This window comes from Echiichthys vipera (genome assembly GCF_963691815.1).
Source record: "Echiichthys vipera genome assembly, chromosome: 18".
Classification (NCBI taxonomy): domain Eukaryota; kingdom Metazoa; phylum Chordata; class Actinopteri; order Perciformes; family Trachinidae; genus Echiichthys; species Echiichthys vipera.
The window spans coordinates 5,410,235-5,430,552 of record NC_139843.1 but is presented as its reverse complement, the minus strand read 5'-3'; the positions used below and the strand labels follow the sequence as shown (position 1 = coordinate 5,430,552).

The 20,318-nt window shown below is 43.0% G+C and overlaps 1 protein-coding gene across 1 annotated transcript in view; it reads left to right on the top strand.

The window, feature by feature from the left end:
• scn4aa (sodium channel, voltage-gated, type IV, alpha, a) overlaps positions 1-20,318 on the top strand; it is a 29,683-nt gene continuing 9,365 nt past the window's right edge. Inside the window, exons 1-16 of the mRNA XM_083933010.1 lie at positions 1-159; positions 7,317-7,644; positions 7,918-8,038; positions 8,143-8,230; positions 8,672-8,800; positions 8,934-9,025; positions 9,868-10,161; positions 10,956-11,019; positions 11,115-11,256; positions 11,359-11,559; positions 12,007-12,177; positions 12,781-12,910; positions 14,008-14,246; positions 14,340-14,513; positions 14,609-14,965; positions 19,292-19,747. Of these exons, the coding sequence (XP_083789136.1) occupies positions 7,366-7,644; positions 7,918-8,038; positions 8,143-8,230; positions 8,672-8,800; positions 8,934-9,025; positions 9,868-10,161; positions 10,956-11,019; positions 11,115-11,256; positions 11,359-11,559; positions 12,007-12,177; positions 12,781-12,910; positions 14,008-14,246; positions 14,340-14,513; positions 14,609-14,965; positions 19,292-19,747 (2,937 nt within the window). The 5' untranslated portion in view covers positions 1-159; positions 7,317-7,365. The remainder of the gene's footprint in view (positions 160-7,316; positions 7,645-7,917; positions 8,039-8,142; positions 8,231-8,671; positions 8,801-8,933; positions 9,026-9,867; positions 10,162-10,955; positions 11,020-11,114; positions 11,257-11,358; positions 11,560-12,006; positions 12,178-12,780; positions 12,911-14,007; positions 14,247-14,339; positions 14,514-14,608; positions 14,966-19,291; positions 19,748-20,318) is intronic.

The following is a 20,318-nucleotide window of genomic DNA, read 5'->3' as shown; positions in this document are numbered from 1 at the left end:
TCAGCAACAGCTGTCCTGCGGCCGCGCACCGGCTGCCAGAAGCGGACAATTACGTCCTCAGCGAAACACTTCACGGAACACTTGATTATTTATTTATTTTTTCCTCCCTCACCTCAAATTTCTTTGGATTCTGTGGAAATATTTGCTTTACCGTGCAAGGTAACCGCGCAGAGGACCAATGTGCATGTCCAAGCTTCTGCTCCCACTCGGTTATTTGGTGACGTTTACATTTAGTGGTCGTGTTTTCCGGTTATTTATCTTTCTGCTTTATTTCTGCGGAGGATATTTGGCATCTTTCTGATGTTGAGGTTGTGGTTCGGTTATTTGATATAGTGGTTTATGTTTTGCTCCTCATTTGGACTGTGGGGAAACTGAGTTTGAACAGCTTCTTTCAGTGACTGACTGCGTTTGAAAGTATCAGGAAAATACGAGATAATGTTGAATATCGCGATATTAAGCTGATATTTAAGTGCTCAGTTGTGCCTTTTCCTCTGCTTTTAAACAAAAATGCTAAAACACAACGAATTGCCTGTTGAAATTTTTAAAAATGAAATTATTCCCAACCTTATTTTGAACAAATTCGACATTTAACTGAAAAAAAACAAATGAAAGGCGATATTTAAAGTTGTAGTTTTCTCCCTGAGTGTCTTTTAATGGTATTTATTTCCTTAAAGATGACTTATTGTGCAGCCTTTATTTAAATTGTAAATGAAGCGAGCTGCTGCTGAACTGCTGGAGAAATGAAATGCTTTTTAATATGAACGCCTTTGTTCTAATAATAAACCCGGAGCTGTAATTGAGCTTGGGTCAAATATGGAATTGTTGGATTTATGGCGTCCCTGCAGTGTTTTGAAGTGTTGTGAAGGTGCACGCACATGCACATTTTACTGTTAAGCTGCAGTGTGAGAGGGGAAACTGCGCATGAGCATCACAACAGGTCTTCTTCACCTGCCAGGTGAATGTCTCCCTGGAGACACATGGCTGTAATGTCCAGTGTGGACACTTTGCAACCTTCTCAATCCCCACTCTGCCTCCTCCCACAGGGGGCGAAGTTTTATTTTTAGCTCATGTCTTCATGGCAGATGGGCAAGATACTGTGATGCTGTGGATGCTCATACCCCACCACTTCTCATGCCGTTAATCCATGTCGCCCAAATCAGAGGTGTGGGACTACAGGGGCGGCCTGGCTCCACGCAGGCAAAGCGGCTCTATCGACGCAGTGGAAGACGTGCTGTTCATGTTAAACCCTGTGTTACATGATGGGCTCTAACGGCAGTGGTGGATGTGGATCATCAGGTGTTTTAAAGTTGCTAGAGTGAGTTTTTTTGGTTCGCACATGCATCACTTCCCCGTGGACAGCCCTACTTGTGTCCTCACACATGCGGTAGATGGTATAAAAGGCTTATTTCTGTAGCTTTCAACATGCACAACGTGTGTAAAGATGCATCTGCGGTCGTCCTCTGCCCGAGTGTGTTTGTGTGTCTCACATCACATGTTCTTGGACGCAGAAGGTGTCGGTTTTGAGTTTCTTTCACCAAGTGGGCCCATGTGACTGCTTGGCCAGGCCTCTGTATTTTCCAGAGTATTCAAAAGGTGAAATAAGGTTAAAGATGAGTAAAACTTTTCCCTCTCAAAGTCTCTTATTTGTTCAGTATAATTGTGTTGGACGTACAGTTTTGTTGCTTCCCCCTGGAGGAATCTAACGTGACTGAAATTTAAAAAACAAAGTTATCGCCAAACGTGAGCAGCTCCTTCACGGATGTCTGTGTTTTAAGGATTTGATTGGTGTTACGGATATGACAATAGAGACTACTGGTCCCTCACAAGCTGGGTGGAATAGTCCACATGTCATTCCCACATGTAATCTACTCCGGTTTCTGTGCAGCCGGTGCAAAGGCCAAATGGGTCAGTTTGATGCAGCGGAAATCTGTCCGAGAGCTGCCTGTAGACTTGATCGAAGAGTGACATTGTTCCCGGTTCATTCCTAAACTTAATCTACTTTAATATTCATTTACAACAATGTATGAGTATCCTAAAAGCTCACATTCTGTCTGTGCAGCAGGACGATCGAGCCTTGGTGGTAATAAATATGTTTCATGGGAGCATTCATCTCCAGTTCTCTGTCTCTACGTGTTCCTCTGTCCTGCACCTGGAACTTATCGTCTGGATGGGCCTACTCTGGTGAAATCACTTGTATTCTGTTAGTAACATATTATTATTATTATTATGCTGTCATTATCCAGAACTGTTCTCTCAAATGAACTCCATATACTGTCTGATGAATCAGGTCCAGACGTTGTCCAGAGTTTTCCTTTCACGCATGTCGCACACAACAGGAGGTTCTCCGTGTCAGACGCGATCTCACTTACTGGAATTGCTCCCTTTGGTTTAGGCGAGGGGGGTGGGGGGGTGTAGAAGGCAGGACTTGACGTAGATTACACCACGGTCACGTAGCTGGTTCATCTCTTGTCGTACCTTGAATTTGTCTGATGATTTTGGCGTCTCTCAAATCTCGTCATCTCTCCGATTAAACATTTTGTTGACGTCTTTGTGTAAATGACCCTTGTTCTTCTTCTTCTTCATCCTTGGGTGTTTTGGTTTCTTCTGGTTTTGAAAAAGCTGATGATAGAAATGCCGTCAACACGCCCACTCGCTCGCTGTGAATTCTCCGGACAATGAGCTGCACATGAGACACGACACGTGAGCTTAATTTGAACATTACAGGGACGTTGAAGCAGGGATCTGATCCAACTGATTTTGACATTTGCGTTCTCATGTACAGCTCCTCTCTGTAATGTCTGGGTTTTCAGTGCATGTGTGACAGAGACTCAGGAGATCCAGATGTTTGTGGTGAGCCATCACTCGGCTGCGTCCTCGAATACAAGTCTAGATTTATAGATCGCTGTATGTCACTATATGCCTCTGTTAGCCATCTGACCATGCACCAGGGAGATTACACCAGCTCTTCACAGCTCCTCGGTATGCAGCGACAGAGGCATACCGAGAATGACGGCAGCTGTCCTCTTAGCAGCAACATAATGCATGTGGAGATGTAGTGCAGACTGAGCCTACCGTGCACACATCTGATAAAGACATCAGAAGAAGACTGCAAGGTCTTGACCCTGAGTGGTTACTGAGGCCACAGACATGATCGTTTTCAGTCGTGCAAAACCGGTGGCAACATACAAAGACACGGTAGGAAGCTGGAACAGGTGGAGAGGTTTGTTTTAATGTGGCTCCCTATAGAGTTTGAAATACAAGGTTAACTGGTGGGGTGACAGGGTGTTGAAGCAAGCTGGGAGAGAGCGAGGCACAGTGCTGCGATCTGACCCCGTGAGAAAACTGAGGGGGAACAGGAGCACGGCAAATGTCAAAGGACGTGTGGATCAAAAAGCCCCTGTTTGTCCTGTAGATCTGTTGTTTACAACTTAACCACATTCCCGCAGGGGTAAGTGCTGTGTAAGTGAGGGGACCGAGACATCTGTCATGTAGCCACAGGACTTTGAACTCTCCGGGGACACTAGAGTTAAGCCAACAAGTCATTAAAACATTAAGGTCTTTATACCAGTTGACCATGAACACGGAAGTCCTCCTCCTGCCTTTCTGCAGAAATCTAGAAAAACGTATTTACTGCACGGCCTCGTCGGTGAACTCGAGATACCCCTTGTGACAAAAGCCAAAAGCTAGTTCTGCTGGTTTCCGGAGGCGAATATTGGCGTTCGCATTCCACGGCCGGCTAGTGTAACGGAGAGGTGTCTACATTACATCGTCTATATCCTCAACGGGAATGTCACAGGTCACATGGTGATGTATATATTACTATCGGGGAAGGCTTCTGAAATCTAACATTCACTCAGTCTTCCTCAGTCGGCCACCTGTCCTCGGACGGACAGGACGGACTGAACCAAGCACGGTCATGTAATGAACTGTCTTCAGCTAGACTCTTAAATGAGGTACTTGTACTACCATTTTATGTTCCGTTATACTAAAGGAAATGTTGTACTTTTTACTGCCCTACATGCATCTGACAGTTAGTTTTACAAGATTTTACAATAAGCTTATAAAACACAACACATTGTTTAGATTACACCAGTGGTTCCCGTCTGGTTGGGGCCCTTTGCCAAGTTTCAAATGTTAGCATTTCCGCTCTTAACCTCTCAGATGATTTCATTTAAAGAACAGTTGATGATTATTTCACAGACCAGTAAAGATGATTGAAACCACTTGCTTGTCAAACGGGGACTGTCTTTTTCTGGACGTGTTTTATGATGACTTGATCTACAGAATCTATTTTGGCTGATACTGAATATCGCACTCGGACCTGTACTCTTGGCTCTTTCGTTTCGAAGAAGCGAGCGCTGATTAATGTAGCTACAAAACTTAACACGGCGCCAAAACGTATTATTTACCTAACTGACGAGGCAACAACCTCCTCGGTGGAGGACCTTTTTTAAAAGATTGGCAGGCTTTCAATCGAGTTTTGTTTTTTTTGATGGCTTCAGCAGTGACGGCGTGATGTAACGCAATCAGGAAATCTTCCCCATAAGCCACGCAGAAACTCATCCATTCTCAGGATGTGTATTTTAAGGTTGGCTCACACGGTCGAGAGCGGCGAGGCCAAAACGGCTCTCAGAATAGGGGGTTTTGAAACGGGCTCCGCAGGGAGCCTGAAGGGAGTCGTGGGTAGGTGTAGGACAGGTATAGATCTAAAGGTTTTCTTTTTGGTAGGCCAAAGGAAATGCTGCATAAGGGGGAAAAGGGTCGGTTGAGTGTGGGTGCTAAAGGATGGGGGGTTTGATGAGTGATGGAGTTAAGATGGAGTGATTGAAGTCTTGTGTTGTATGAAAGAGGAATGTAGAGCCTCAAGTGTCATGTAGCTAGGCGGCGGGGGGGTTGTAAAGCAGCGGATAAGGGGTGCTGAGGCGGAAGCTTAGTGTGTTTGGGGCCCTCGTGTAAAATAGAAGGTAGTAGAGAGAGGAGTCAGCTCGGTAAGATCAGTTGGCATGCTGTCCTGTTTATCGGAGGGATGAGAGGCGCAGGGCGAAGGCTCAGCCAGGAAGGAATGAGCAGAGTCATCGGGCCCCTGTAACACGACGCTCCGTCTTGATTGCCCGGAGCAGCTGGGCAGCCACCGTATCTGTGTGAGCGTGCGTCCCCTCACATGTGTGCAAATGCATAATTTTCTGGTCAAGTGAGGCGGTTTGAGGAGGCTACATTAATGTGTGTGATCAGTGTCCGTCATGATGATTGCTTCGTCTGCTGGCTTTTAACTCTTCTCTGGTACCTGCTCGTTGCCCTGTTTTGGTGATCAATGCAGTTTAATGTCTGTGTTCTTTGTGTATCTGTGTATCTTAGTTTCAAAACGGAGACATTAAAGCTTAGTTTAATAGGTTATAGGTTTAATAGTGGTGGTACTTCTTATTGATCTGTGTTTCTGAGGGTTTTTGCTGCATAACTGTGCATCAAACTACTTTCCTTAAATCCATTTCTTGTTAGCATAAGTGTTTCTGTCCTGATTTGCAACATTTTGAATTTCAAAATGACAAATATATCTTCCCTCTCAACTTGTTTTTGTCAAGATTTAAGTAGTTATTGATAATAAAATACCACCATCAGGTTAAATGGCAACCAACTATCACTTAAGCAGCAGCTTTTGTTTTATTCTGGAGGGTCCATCCATTAAAAGGAAGATTCAAAGGCTAATTAACTACTTTATTATGTCCATGCTAGCAGGAGCCTAACCTTAGATGCTCCAGATGAAACCAGACTGGTTGCTAAACAAATCAAAGGATGTAAGTGAATGCCACTTGGACCCGATACGGCGCGTCTGCTAAGCTAATAAGTAATCTGATGTAGGCTACACAAGTGTGGTGGTCTCTTTAGAACGGTGGGAAAGTCCGAGCGCTCGTCCTGAGTGTGTCTGCTTATTTTGTTTCCATCTCGACACTTTTAGGTGCTGGTGGCGTAGCGAGGGGTGCAGGGTCAGAGATGTGGGGCACAGGGTGGACGGGTTTGGACACAGATCAAAGACACGCATGGAGACTTTTAGCGCAGTGGTTCCCAAAGATTCTTGACTTCGATCCCTTAAAACAAAGTCTACATGTGACCCCCTCGTTACAGTTTTAAACTGTTACAGCAGACCCTACAGGGATTGTGTCTTTTAAATAATTGATACAAGATGTAAAACCATCTAAGATTGAAATATATAACATTTATCTTGGGACCCATTTGGGAACGGCTGCCTTAGGCCGCCACGTCTGCAACACATTAGTGCTCAAGGAAGTAAGAAATCATGGTCATTAAAGATCAGTTAATGAGACAAAAATACTAAATAAGGGGTAAACTCGTGGCCTAGGAGTTAAAGTCACCTTTGTTGCATGTTATTCCCCATCTCTCTCTCCTTCATTTAATTTCCTGTCATCTCTCTATTGTTATCTGTAACAATAAAAGCATTTAACGCCCCAAAAATACATAAAACTACTACTTTATGTACCATATTTCATTTATCTATACCGACCAAATAGGCAAATGTTTGTTCTGGTGACTTGTATTGGGAATTAGTTATTTTAATTGGTTGAGTTATCAAAAATGAAACAATAATGTTAATTGATGATTGGACCAGTGCCCATATGGAACAAGACGACTGCTGTTACAGTTATTTCTTGAGAACCGCTCATCCGAAAAACTTCACACTTCCTTGGGTCCTGAGCAGCACACCTGCCATGACATATTGTGTCCCTTAGCGCGTAATTTACCAACAGCTTTGGGATCAGGCTATTTCCCGGAATAAATGAGTTCATTCATCGCTGATTCTTGAAATGTTTGCATTAGCAACAATGTAACACCTCCAGTCTCTCTTTTCTTTATCTGTTCATGAATGTATCGTTTGGTGGTGTAACAGTAATTAGGGCTCCCCTCTCAATTCACTACCCAGTGAGGACATAACACTCATCTCTCATCTTCATCCGCTTATCCGGGGTCGGGTCGCGGGGGCAGCAGCTTTAGCAGGGACCCCAAACTTCCTTTTCCCGGGCCACATTAACCAGCTCTAACTGGGGGATCCAGAGGCGTTCCCAGGACATAACACACTACTAATAAATAGGTTGCATAGATTTTACGAGGTTGCACTCGACACTACTCTTCCTTGAGTCCTCAGCAATGCAGCCGCCAAGTGTGAAGTCGATCGAATGAACGGTCGTTGAGAAAATGTAAATAAAGACAGACTCTTTCCGTTTTAGTTGGATTCAAACCAGTCACAATGGTTAAGGTCATGGTGTGCAGTGCATCTCTGTATTCACTCCTCGTCCTTCCTCCAGCTCCTTCTAGGGAAACCCCGGTGTGGCGGTATCCCTTCGCGATGCGAAGATGGCGCCCCTGCTCCCTCCCCGAGGCACCGATGCGTTCCGCCGCTTCACTCCGGAATCGCTGGCGGAGATCGAGAGGCTCAAGGAGGAAAGTAAAAAGGCCGCAGAAGTAGAAGGGCAAAAGGGTTCAGAAGCAGATGGCCACGAGGAGGGAGAGCCAGCGGGCCCGCACGCTGATCTGGAGGCGGGCAAGAGTCTGCCCATGATCTACGGAGACCCACCACCAGAGCTGCTCAACACGCCTCTGGAGGACCTGGACCCCTTCTACAAAGGACAGCACGTCAGTCTGAGCACATCTGGGTCTCACATGGCACTGAAAATCACACTAGAGCTTGACTCCTTCCCTACAGAACCTTGAAATACGACAGGATGTATTACTCAACATAGCTGCATGTATCCCTTACGTAATGTAGCCTATAGGTTTCATCTGCGGTATGCATACGTTACAGTTAAATGTTAAAGGATCATCGCAAAGCATTCATTGAAATGAGGGAAGTACCTTTAGACGCTACACTACTTCGCATTTATTCATTTCATAATGTGTTTTTTTCAGACATTCATTGTGATCACCAAAGGAAACACAATCTTCAGGTTCAACGCTGAACCGGCTTGCTACATTCTGAGCCCCTTTAGCGTGGTTAGAAGAGGAGCCATCAAAATTCTCATACATTCATATCCTTTGAGCCGTTGTCGCCTGAACTTGGATTAGTCAATGTACTAAAGGTCTGTTAAAACATGCATAAATGTCCATGTTTGTTTCCTTAACCCTGATTTAAATTATTCAGCATGTTCATCATGATTACGATTCTATCGAATTGTGTATTCATGACGATGAGCAACCCACCAGCATGGAGTAAAACCGTCGAGTGAGTACTTCATTATTGTAGTTTTCAGTAAATTTGAATTTAATTTAATTCTATTGTCTTTGTCGTTGTACCGGTACAACGAAATTTACAGTACAATCCCTTAAAGTGCAGAAATAATTAACATTAAAACATTAAAAGCATTAACAAGAAAAGGCTTTAAAAACGTTTAAAAGACACATTTAAAACGATAAGCTTACACACACACACACACACACACACACACACACACAAACACACACACACACACACCGTAGCAGCTTAAGGAGACAAAACAAAAAACCGTAGATTGCAGAGACCCTGAGCATCATGTACCATCATAGGTAAAGGTATTTGCGGTGTTAAGCACTGTTCTAGCGTTGGGATAAAAACCGCTAAAGTCCAATTAAACTCCCATGTTTACATTTAATACAACTTTATGCTCACTCGTGTTTCTCTTCCCAGGTATGTTTTTACTGGTATCTATACCTTTGAGGCAACAGTCAAAGTGTTGTCAAGAGGTTTCTGTGTTGGATCTTTTACATTCCTTCGAGATCCATGGAATTGGCTGGATTTCATGGTGATCAGCATGGCGTAAGTGGGCAATATGGTTGGATTTGATGTCCTAAAAATAGTGTTATCGTTATATATTATATTCTCCACATCTTGACATTACATCCAAAGAGTCTTTTCTGGTTTTGAGTCATTGTTTTATGTCTCTCCGCAGATACGTCACTGAGTTTGTTGACCTTGGCAACGTGTCAGCCCTCAGGACATTTCGTGTGCTTCGAGCCCTTAAAACAATTACTGTGATTCCTGGTATCCTCTATATTTTATATATATTTATATTTTGTGTAAATATTAAAGTTAAAGTATACAACTGACTCCAAACTCATCAAATACTGCCGCTTGGTCTGTGCCCCACGGTGTCTGATACTGATACGTCTGTATGAGACGCACCAGGCTTTCAGCTAACTCCACTATAACCCCATCAGCGTCATCATTAGACGCTCGGAGCACAGACTTTCAGACACAAGCTTTCACCCAGGAGACATCTGTTTGTGTCCTGTGTGAAACCAAAAGTCAACATTGAGGGTTTTTCTTAAGTGACGTAGGCTACGTAAGTTAACTTTCTCACTTCATACCTTATGCAACGCTGTTAGCTAAAACCATGAACGCAGGTTACGTAGCAAACATGGTTGTTTTAACCACAAGTCTAACTAAGTAGGCTACTTTTTTGCATAAAGTTACTTTGAAAAGATGCGTGAAACAATCAGAAACTCTGTGTTTGATCAATGAAGTTCATTTTGAATAGACACTCTGCATGAAACAAGCAGAAACTGACATTCCTGACACGTCCAAATCTGACGCGAGGGGGGGGGGGGTCATATTTCACACTGTCTACTGACGATAAAACAGATTGTGGGTCGGCTCTATAGATTAAAGCATAGTGCCGCTGACCAAGGGTTGATATTCGATGAGTTGGGAGTGAGAACGTGTCAGTATATGACATTTGTATTTATCTTACATTTGGAGATATTGGCATTATGTTTGTCACGGTCGTTAATTGATAGGGTAGCTGTACTCAATAGTCTATGAACATTTGTTTTTGTTTGACTTTCAGAGAAATGCCACTGACTGGTCCTCTTGTGTTTTGTCAGGTTTGAAAACCATCGTGGGCGCTTTGATCCAGTCCGTGAAGAAAATGGTGGACGTCATGATTCTGACCGTCTTTGCCCTCGCCGTCTTCGCCCTCATTGGCCTTCAACTCTTCATGGGAAACCTGCGTCAGAAGTGTGTGCGATGGCCCATCGGAACGAATGAAACCGCCTTCGAATTTTTCAACAACACCGCCACATTTAACGACACCGTTTCCTTCAACAACACCATGGGCGCCAATGACACAACCTATTCCAACGGCACCTTCAATTTCATTGAGTATATTGAAAACCCAGGTTGGTTTAACCCCCAGACAGACTCGGAGCGCTGCAGGAGTGAGTCCTAAAACCTGAAATTAGACATTTTTGCACATCCGGTTCCCTCATCTTGAAGTCAGTGGCATTTTTGACTGTTTTTTGGTTCAATGCCTTAAAAGAAAATGAAAAAAATGTCACGTTATGATCTACGACATAAAATACGTCAGCAAATATCTAGCTCACCAGATGTACAACTCTGGGATAAAGCCAGGTGTGAGAGACCAGGCCTATGCTGCTATCTCCGCTCTCTGTTTTGCAAGAGCTTAGCGCCGCCCAAGACGAGTTTGATCGGTTTAAAGAAATACAAACAACCCGCAATATTACACCGGTGTAGCCAGACCACACCATCGCTTATGAGGCCTGTAAATATCCCACTTCTGAATTCTGAAGCTTTCTCACGTGTCTTATCACCACGCCAAATCATGCGACCGTAGCGTATTGTTTAAATAACGTTAGCGCTTTAACTTCTGGCGGTTACATTTATCCTTCAAAAGTCTAAAGAAGGTTGCGGTCATTTGCTTAGCCAAGCGTGTAACCATCATAACCTTTTTCTTCGCCACAGAGATTATTTTATGCAGTAATCTTTAAAAATTCAACGTAAAAATCCAATTGGCTTTTGGTCGAGGGAACCAGGGCGATGCTAACTTCCGGGTTGGCCAACAAAAAATACACCAACCCTGCAGAACTCTGTCACATCTCCTATTTTAAGCTGATATTGTCCCTCAGTGGAGAAGACTTCAGCGTTTCTTCTTCTTCTCCTTATTTGCTTGTAGACAATCAGTATTTTTTGGAGGGCAGCCTGGATGCTCTTCTTTGTGGAAACAGCTCTGATGCTGGGTATGTATTCTCCACCCGTACACTACCATGATAATTATTAATAATAAGTGTGTGAAATATTGTTTTGCACACCGACTCTTCTCCTTCTTTGATAGAAAGTGCCCAGAAGGATACACATGCATGAAGGCTGGTAGGAACCCCAACTACGGCTACACCAGTTTTGACTCGTTCGGCTGGGCTTTCCTGGCCCTCTTCAGACTCATGACGCAGGACTACTGGGAGAACCTTTTCCAGCTGGTTGGCACTTCTTTCATTTCAGATAAATGATGTTTTAAAACTAACGTTATGAAAATAAATGTGTCCTTAGTTCTCGTAGCTTCTGTTTTTCTCCGAACACAGATCCTGCGGGCGGCTGGTAAGACATACATGCTGTTCTTTGTGGTGATTATCTTCCTGGGCTCCTTCTACCTCATCAACCTCATCCTGGCCGTGGTAGCCATGGCGTATGATGAGCAGAATCAGGCGACTCAGAGAGAGGCCATCGAGAAAGAGGAAGAGTTCCAGCGGCTACTCGAGCAATTCAAGAATCAGGAGGAACAGGTAACTTTTACAAGCGACAAGGCAACGTATTCTCCTTAACTCAAGTCAAACCTAATTCAAAGAACTTTATTTTTACTGTGAGGGAACTTAATCTGTAGGCAGGCACATACAAACAACACATACTTCAACAATAAATAGTCATAATTATGTACGAGAATAAAAACATTCTTAAAAGCCAAACCCTGTGGGTATAGATCCTTCAGGTGTTGTTGACATGTCTTGAAGATGCGGTCTGTTTTACTTTTGGAGTCGAACTTGTGATCAATGATAGAACCAAGGTTTTTGTATTCTTCCAGTCTCTCTAATGTATATCTTCATAAGAAATTTTCTATTTTATCCCTAAACTTCGATTGATTACGTGATTTTCTTTTGCTACATATTTAATGAGCTTTATTGTAGGATTTAAATTATTTTTCTAAAATTATTTATACATTTATTTTCACGCAGGCTCAAGGTCTTGGGAGCCGAGTCACTCTAACCAGTAAGAAGTCGCTCAGTCGTCACACCATATCTGAGTTGACTGATGATGAACGGAGCCTTGAACACGATGAAGTCATCAAGGATTGTAACGGGAGAATCATCCCCCGTCTGTTAGTCAGAGCGCCCACCATGATCAAGGTAAACCGGTCACAATTAAAGTGTAATTACGGCAAAAAATCATCCCGTTGTCTTTTTGGGCACTTATATACATCAAATAAGCCATCGAAACAGTTTTTTCGTGTAACAACTATTAATGGAGAAATCCAGGAGAGTCGCTAACAGCCGGACGTGGCTAACACTGATTAGCTTGGAGCAGTACAGTGAAGGCATTCAAACGTCGTTTTTAACCACTAATGCTGCTGAAAATAACAGCAAACCTCTGCAGCAGCATGAGAAAACAAAACAAAGCAGCAATGGGCTCCTTCCTTTGGGATTGACTTTGGTAATCCACTGTAATGGACTTTACTATGAGAGGAGCTGGTACAGGGGCCAGTAGGTAAGTCTTTAAAACACTCTTTTAATAAACTCTGGGTTCACTAACTACGTTGTTGGTGCTTTGTTTTCTGTGTAGGGACTCACAAATACACAAAAAAACAGTCTACACGGCTTATTTGATGTGTGTAAGTGCCGAAAAAGACCATGGGATGATTTTACGCCAGAATTTCACTTTAATGTGGTTAATTTGACAAACTATCATTTTTAAAAAAGCCTCTAACTGACAGATTTATGTTCATTTTACAGTCTCCTTCAGATTATGAACTGAGAGAGAAGTCTTTAGGCTCTGTGCACAGCATGCTTCATCTGGAAGAGCCAGCCCGGATGCAGAGGACTGCGAGCGCTCTGACTGTGATCACTGCAGCTGCTATGGAAGGTACAGTGCCAATGGAGGTAGAAATGACTTGTGAAAATCCCCAGATACAGGATTTACTGTCTAGTTTTGATTAGACTAAAACAAGTTGACGATACAACAGCGCGGCAGCAGCAGCCTATAATCATCTACAAGTGTCAAGTTCCTCCAGGGAATGAAGAAATACACAAGGCTTAGTTGCTGGTTTTAGAGGAGATGCTCTAATGTGAGCTCTCATTATGCAGATTATCAAGCAGTTGTTAACATTATAAACTAATTTCATCCAAGGCCAATACAGTAGCATTGTCTTGAGCTTGCCATAATCACATTGTGCGCTGGAGAAATCCCCGTCAGCATTTGTGTGTCGCGCCCTCATGGTGCTAAGCTTTGGCTATTTCAGCTCGACTATAAGTTGGCACAGAGGTGAATTTTAATGCCACTCATCATGGCTCTCTGTTAGCTGTGTCGTGCATGTCATTTAAAGATGATCAAAGGTATAATATGTAACATTTGCACATTAAAGTGTCTCTAAAAGTCCCTATGTTCTGCATTCGAATGTTTCAAAGAGTGTTCAAACTCAGAGAAATACGTCATTTAAATCAAAGTAATGGTCCGTTGCTTTTGATCGCCTGTCAATGGCGTCATATTCTCTTTGCGCGTGCCTTTGCGCTGTGGTTATCTCCCACAAGCTTTCATAAGTCGACATGTTGTCCAGTTTTTAGCCACATTTTTACAATAAATTTCTTAGATCCAGCTTGTTTTTAACCGTACGAAGGATTTAAGTCATCCGACGTGTGAATCTTAAGTTATCAGAGAAACAAGCTGAGTAAACGTGAGCGTCCTTTGTTCGCCAAACAGCTTATTTCTAACTTGATAAGAGAAGACCTCTGCAGATAATTCAGTAAAAAAACACCTGAAGGATGAACACTGAAGCAACAACAGGTGAAGATGGTGGTCAAGACAACTCCTCCCATGATCCCACACTACTTCACAACATCACCAAACTCAGTCATTTGTTATCGTTTTGATTGAGAGACCCCTTGCGGAAGAAAATGCCATATTGTGCGTTTAAAGCCTTGATGAAACGACTGTATACTACCTAATTGTTTTTCTCTGTCTAGAGTTGGAGGAGGCTCAGAGGCCGTGTCCACCCGGCTGGTACAAGTTTGCGGACATGTTCCTGAAGTGGGACTGCTGCCCCAGATGGGTGCTCTTTAAAGAGTGGGTGCACTTTGTGGTGATGGACCCCTTTGTCGACTTGGCCATCACCATCTGTATCGTGCTCAACACCCTCTTCATGGCCATGGAGCACTACCCCATGACTGAAGAGTTTGACAACATGCTCTACGTTGGGAATCTGGTGAGTATGTGCACATTAAATTTAATGCTCATCGCTAAACGTTCTTACCTCTCAGACTTGGTTTTTAAAAGAAGCGTATGCCCCTATTTCCAGGTTTTCACTGGTATCTTCGCTGCAGAGATGTTCTTCAAGCTGATCGCCATGGACCCCTACTACTACTTTCAAGTAGGCTGGAACATTTTCGACAGCATCATCGTCACTCTCAGTCTGGTGGAGCTGGGGCTGTCGGGTGTTCAGGGGCTGTCCGTCCTCAGGTCCTTCCGTCTGGTGAGATGTGTTTATATCTGTGTTCATCTACCACAGGGAGAGTCCTGCTTTATTGTTCACTGTCTTTGCTTGTGTCTGCCCTGTGTTGGAGATAGCTTCGTGTCTTCAAACTAGCAAAGTCCTGGCCCACGCTCAACATGCTGATCAAGATCATCGGTAACTCAGTGGGAGCTTTGGGAAACCTGACTTTGGTGCTGGCCATCATCGTCTTCATCTTCGCAGTGGTGGGAATGCAGCTCTTTGGCAAGAGCTACAAGGACTGCGTGTGCAAGATCTCCTTAGACTGCGAGCTGCCGCGCTGGCACATGAACGACTTCTTCCACTCGTTCCTCATCGTGTTTCGCATCCTGTGCGGAGAGTGGATCGAGACCATGTGGGACTGCATGGAGGTGGCCGGAGCCGGGATGTGTTTGGTCGTCTTCATGATGGTCATGGTCATTGGAAATCTAGTGGTGAGTGCATCCATGATTCTCTACAGTGCTGATCCCTTTCTTTAATCTGTGGCGAGATATGACTAAAAACAGCACTGGACCAGAAAGACGATGAAGCAAATCCAGAAAGGCCAGTTTGAGCGGTGTCCTTTAATCTTTATTTAAAAAGATCATCAAAGTGGTGGCTACTCTTTCTGGGGTTCATACAAAAACAAAAACTAGAAGTTCACTCTGAGAGCAAAGAAGTTAGGAAGTAATTTTCCAGATGATTCTGACAACACATAAATGCAGCATAAATGCTCTATCTCGCAATGTTCACCAAAGTAGCATAATAAGTAAAATAATGTGAGTTCTTCCTTGACTCATGCTGCACCCTTCCACCAGGTTTGGTGAGAATTGGGCCGGTAGTTTTTACGTAATCGTGCGGAAAAAACAGACAAAAAAAAATATGTGACACATATGAAACAATCAACGGTAGTGGAGTCCCACTCGATGGAAATAAAAACAAAACTATTGTGATTACATTTGTATGTTTGAGGAGCAGATCCACCACTTTGCAGATGTCAAAACACAACCATCACTCACTGGAAAGTTACTGAAACAAACAAAAGTCAACAGCAGAGTGTGTTTGCATGTATTCGATTGGTCGATGGTCTGCTGCTGGACAGCGTGGCGCTACGTTAAGCAGGGTTAAATATATATATATACAGTATATATATTTTAATAAAACCCTCTTTTCTTTTCAGCTGGCACCACTGCTGTGCCAACACTGTTACTGCTAGTATCAGTCTGAACATGGCCTAAAGGTGATAGACATGTAATGAAAGAGAGAATACAGTATGGTGTCACACAGCTCAAGTTCACTTTGAGAACAATAATTGTTTCTCAGATTATGAGCTGAGTAAGTTCTTATCTCTCGTCTGTGTCGTCAGTGTCTTTATAGTCGGAGCTTGTATCAGCTGCAGTAAATCTTTAGGTGATCATTCCTAAGCTCACAGATGCTGCCGCTCGACTACGCATGCAACTGTCACTACTGTGAAGCTGTAAAGCTGACAAACTATTTTGAAAAATCTTTCTAAATCTAACAGTTATCTTATTGTAATGCCAGGAGATTTTGTGGCCTGCGTGTCTCAGCCGTCTATTGTTAACCCCCCGGTCCAGGGATGCCAAGGACAGACAGACACAGCTGGGGGAGCAAATTGTGTCCACCAGAGGGCGTTGTAGTAACTTGGGGATTACAGCATTAGCAATACATAAACACACAAGAGAGAGTATGGCATGTATTTGCATGTTCTTGTAGTTTGAAGGTGGCTTGAGCTGCACAGTGAACACAGATGTTCACAGATTCTAATATTAAGAATATCATCATGTTTTTCTGAGTTTGTGAGGAAGACTCCTGAATGTCTGGAGCATGAAACTGCCCCTGACATTTTACCTTAGCCTCACAGAACGAGGACGCAGGGCAGATAATACAGATGATCACTCTCATCACTCTCATTTCAGCGTCATATTTAACTTCCAGAGCCAAGGCCACTTCCTGTGAGGTTATTCATAGAAATGGAAAGGAAATGGCTCGTCGTCAAGCTGACAAAAGTATTGCTTGGCCGCGCTGTGCCAAAAATGACCATGGATTTCTATCTGCACTGACATAAAGGCAAACCGTAGACTTCCGACACTTCACGGGAGGGGGGGTTTCTATTTAAATCAAATGACTTGAGCCACCAAACAGTGGTTTTGACCTTGAGTATGTGCTAAGATCCGGCTCAAGGAAGCATGCTGCCACTGAGGGAACAAACACAGACAGCTGAGCGAGCAGAGCTCAGGTGGCAGAGGACTGGGTGTTAAGGAAAAGTCATTTGATAGCAGATTGAAATGTAATTGATGAAGAGGTAATCATATTTGGAAATCAACGCCGCAGCATATGGAGGGGGTTTAACTGGCATGTTTAAGGGACGCATGCAGATCATTTTGGGATCTTTTCTCTTTGAAATGTTCCTAAATTCCCACACTCCCAACTGCTCTTTATTGACTTTTGAAGAAGAAAATCACTCAATTATTTGATATAATTTTATGAATTTTTTCTCAAAGGAAGGAATCTTAAAGGAACAGTGCATCATTTTGGTGAATGCACCTATTTGCTTTGTCACAGAGTTTGATGAGAAGCTCAATATCATTGTGAAATCTGAAGTAACAGTTAGCTTAGCTTAGCATACAGACTGGAAACAGGGGAAACGTGTAGTCTGGCTCTGTCCCAATTGAGGACATGTCTTGCATATAACCCCATAGAGAACCACAACTTAACATTTTTCATTTTTTGTACAGATTTAACACAATATTATATGCTAATAAGAGGTGTTACATGTTAAGGAACATTAAGGAAAATGACTATTGCATTGTATACGATCATTTATAACCACGTATGCATATTTTTGCATACATAAAAATGTATTTGCTCATCAGAGTTTGAGGTATTTTCCAGCTGACCTTTGGTTCATTATGTGAAACCACCAACCTGAACTTTTCAACTTTTCTATTTCCTTTTTTGCAAGTATTCTTGGCACGTGTCACTTGGCGTGTCAAAATCATGTGAGAGATCCTTATTAAAGACTTGATGATGGATCTGTTCGGGGTCAGTCAGTATGGTATACTGCTCTGATCCATGCTGCAGCGTGATTCTGCATTTGCTCTTAAACCTTTCATTAAATAATCATCAAAGACAGATCTTTGTCTAACACTTTATTTCTTCTCACCAGTTAAATTTCCACCGTATCAGGCAGATTATTATTTATTACCTAGACGGAGCAGGTTAACTGTTTCCCCCTGTTTCTAGACTTTAGGCCAAGCTAAACTAGATTAGTTCAAATAAGTTAACCAGCTGCTGGTTGTAGCTTCAGATCTATGTCATTTTCTGCCACGAGGAGTCTGTCAATCAAAACAATAACAAAAGGCAGAGTTGGGTGATGTCGGGAAGGAGCGTGGGATCATGGGAGTTGTAGTCTTCACCACCACTGGCATCATTATAGTCGGCTTCTCCTGGTTAGGATTCCTTCAGTGATCATCGCTCAGGAGGTTTTTTACCAGGAGCCAAATTATCCGCAGAGGTCTCCTCCTCTCCAACTCAAGCGGACCAGGCGACTAAATCGGTAAAAACACAGAATAAAGCAGTTTCACGTTAAAAATCAATGTCTAACAACACTGAATGGTGGACACAGAACGTTTCAGTGGAGCTATGTAGTTTAAAACTGGATAAAAAGTCAATTTATGACCAATTCTGACTGACAACCACAATGCTGAAGCATGCACAGCGGGGGTACGACACCATTGACACAACATACCTCTCTGTGTAGTACAGTACTGGTAGAGTTTTATTGATTCTGTAACTCTCCGCAAGAAAGCAAATAGGCAAATTTCCCATAATGTCAAACTGTTTCTTTAAGATTAAGCCTGAACTTCTCGTGTCATCTCAGTTTCTGCAGCAGCTCTGAAGGAAACTGAACTTACAACAACTGGGGAATCACCTGAACCGTCAGATCTGTTTCCACTCCTCCACCGTCGGGCTTGTATTTTGTGCAGCTCATCCTTTCTCTCAGCCCTCTTTACTGATTCACGGCTCCACACTGGAGCGAGGGAGATCAGCCGGCCGTGTAACCATGATCTCCCGCTAAACCTGGGAAATGGGAACCGAGAAATTGACTTACAGGTTTAGACACTAAAGATAGCCTCCTCTGCAACAGGAGGCGGACGACATAATATGAATTTATGTGGCATCGCAGGAACAGTTTGATATGTGATGTGTATTTGAGATAGTCCGGACTTCTGTGTTTCGTTCATGCCCACACAATGACTCAGCTATTGTTAAGCTAATTATTATTTGAGTAGCCATCTCCAGCCAGTCTCAATCTGATTAAAAACATATATACAATCATTTAAATCTCATCCATTAATCAGAAATATAAACTGAAACATTCTAGATATTTCAAACACAAACTTTGCATCTTATTTATTCTGTTTTTCACACCAAGGTACAAAAACAAATTGTTGATATTGTGTTAATTCCACAATGTTTGAAATATCAGATTTATATTTGAGTGTATTAGGGCTGCACCCTCTTAGTCCATTAGCTGACTCATCGGTCGTTTTGGTCTTAATTGAGTAAACTTTCTGTCGTCAATTAGCAATTTTTTATGCTTTCTTTCCTGCTAAATGTCTTTTTTACAAGAAATGTACGAGCACATTTCTGGTAAACACGAGATTTTGCTTAATTCTTTATGGAGAAGTTGAATTCCTTAAATCAAAGACAGCCCTCTGTTTATATTCATCACTACTTTCACTTTTTTCTCTCTTCAGGTGTTGAACCTCTTCCTCGCCTTGCTGCTCAACTCATTCAGCGGGGACAACCTCTCAGCGGGGGACGAAGACGGAGAGATGAACAATCTCCAGATCGCCATTGGCCGGATCACGCGAGGCATCGACTGGTTCAAAGCGTTCATGGTTCGAACTTTGCTGCAGATTCTCGGCAAAAAGCCCAAAGAGCCCGGGGAGGGTCCGACGGACGAGGAGGAACCTAAAACGGAGGATATTGAAATGAACCACTTGGACACCAGTCAGAATCTCAAAATGGCCGATGGGATAGCTAATTGTTTGGTCGAAGGCCGGCCTTCTGGATTCATCGTGGATGGAGAGCTCAGTGTCAATGTGCCGATCGCTCAGGGAGAGTCAGACTTTGAAAACCTGGGCGACGACGACGATGAGGATGAGACTGATAATGCTAATGACTCAGAGGTTTCAGACCAACATTGCTCGGTAAATAAGCTCAATCTATTCCTCCATCTACGTGCACCTGCACCATCAACAGAAGCTATATACTTCAAAGATTTATCACTTTTTACTTGTTTAAACATATAAATCAAGTCCTCTGAACATAGGCTTTCAGAGAACAGACCGGCTTTATGCTTTGTCCATCATCAGGATGATCTTCACCTCTTTTCATGACAATATAAGACAACTAAGCCCCACTGACAGGGACCAATAACAACATGGCGCCCCAAATTGACCCATTCTGCATCCAACAAATGTGGCATGTAATAAAACACCCACGTTCACTGTCTTCATTATAAGCTTTTAGTTTTTTATCCCTGATTTAGTGATTAAAAAAAAAAAGTAACTTCTAATTGTCCTGACATTTAATGAAGGCGTGCAAGTTCCTTTGAACTACGTCATTTAAAGGTCCTGATCAACCATGGTGCACATACACAGGTGCTGACACTTCATACGCCTGACAGAGACTCTGTCACTCTGATAAAGCAGGGTCACATTACATTTACGTTCAACGCAATTTACACTCTGGAAGAGGACACGGTGTGATGTTTAGGGT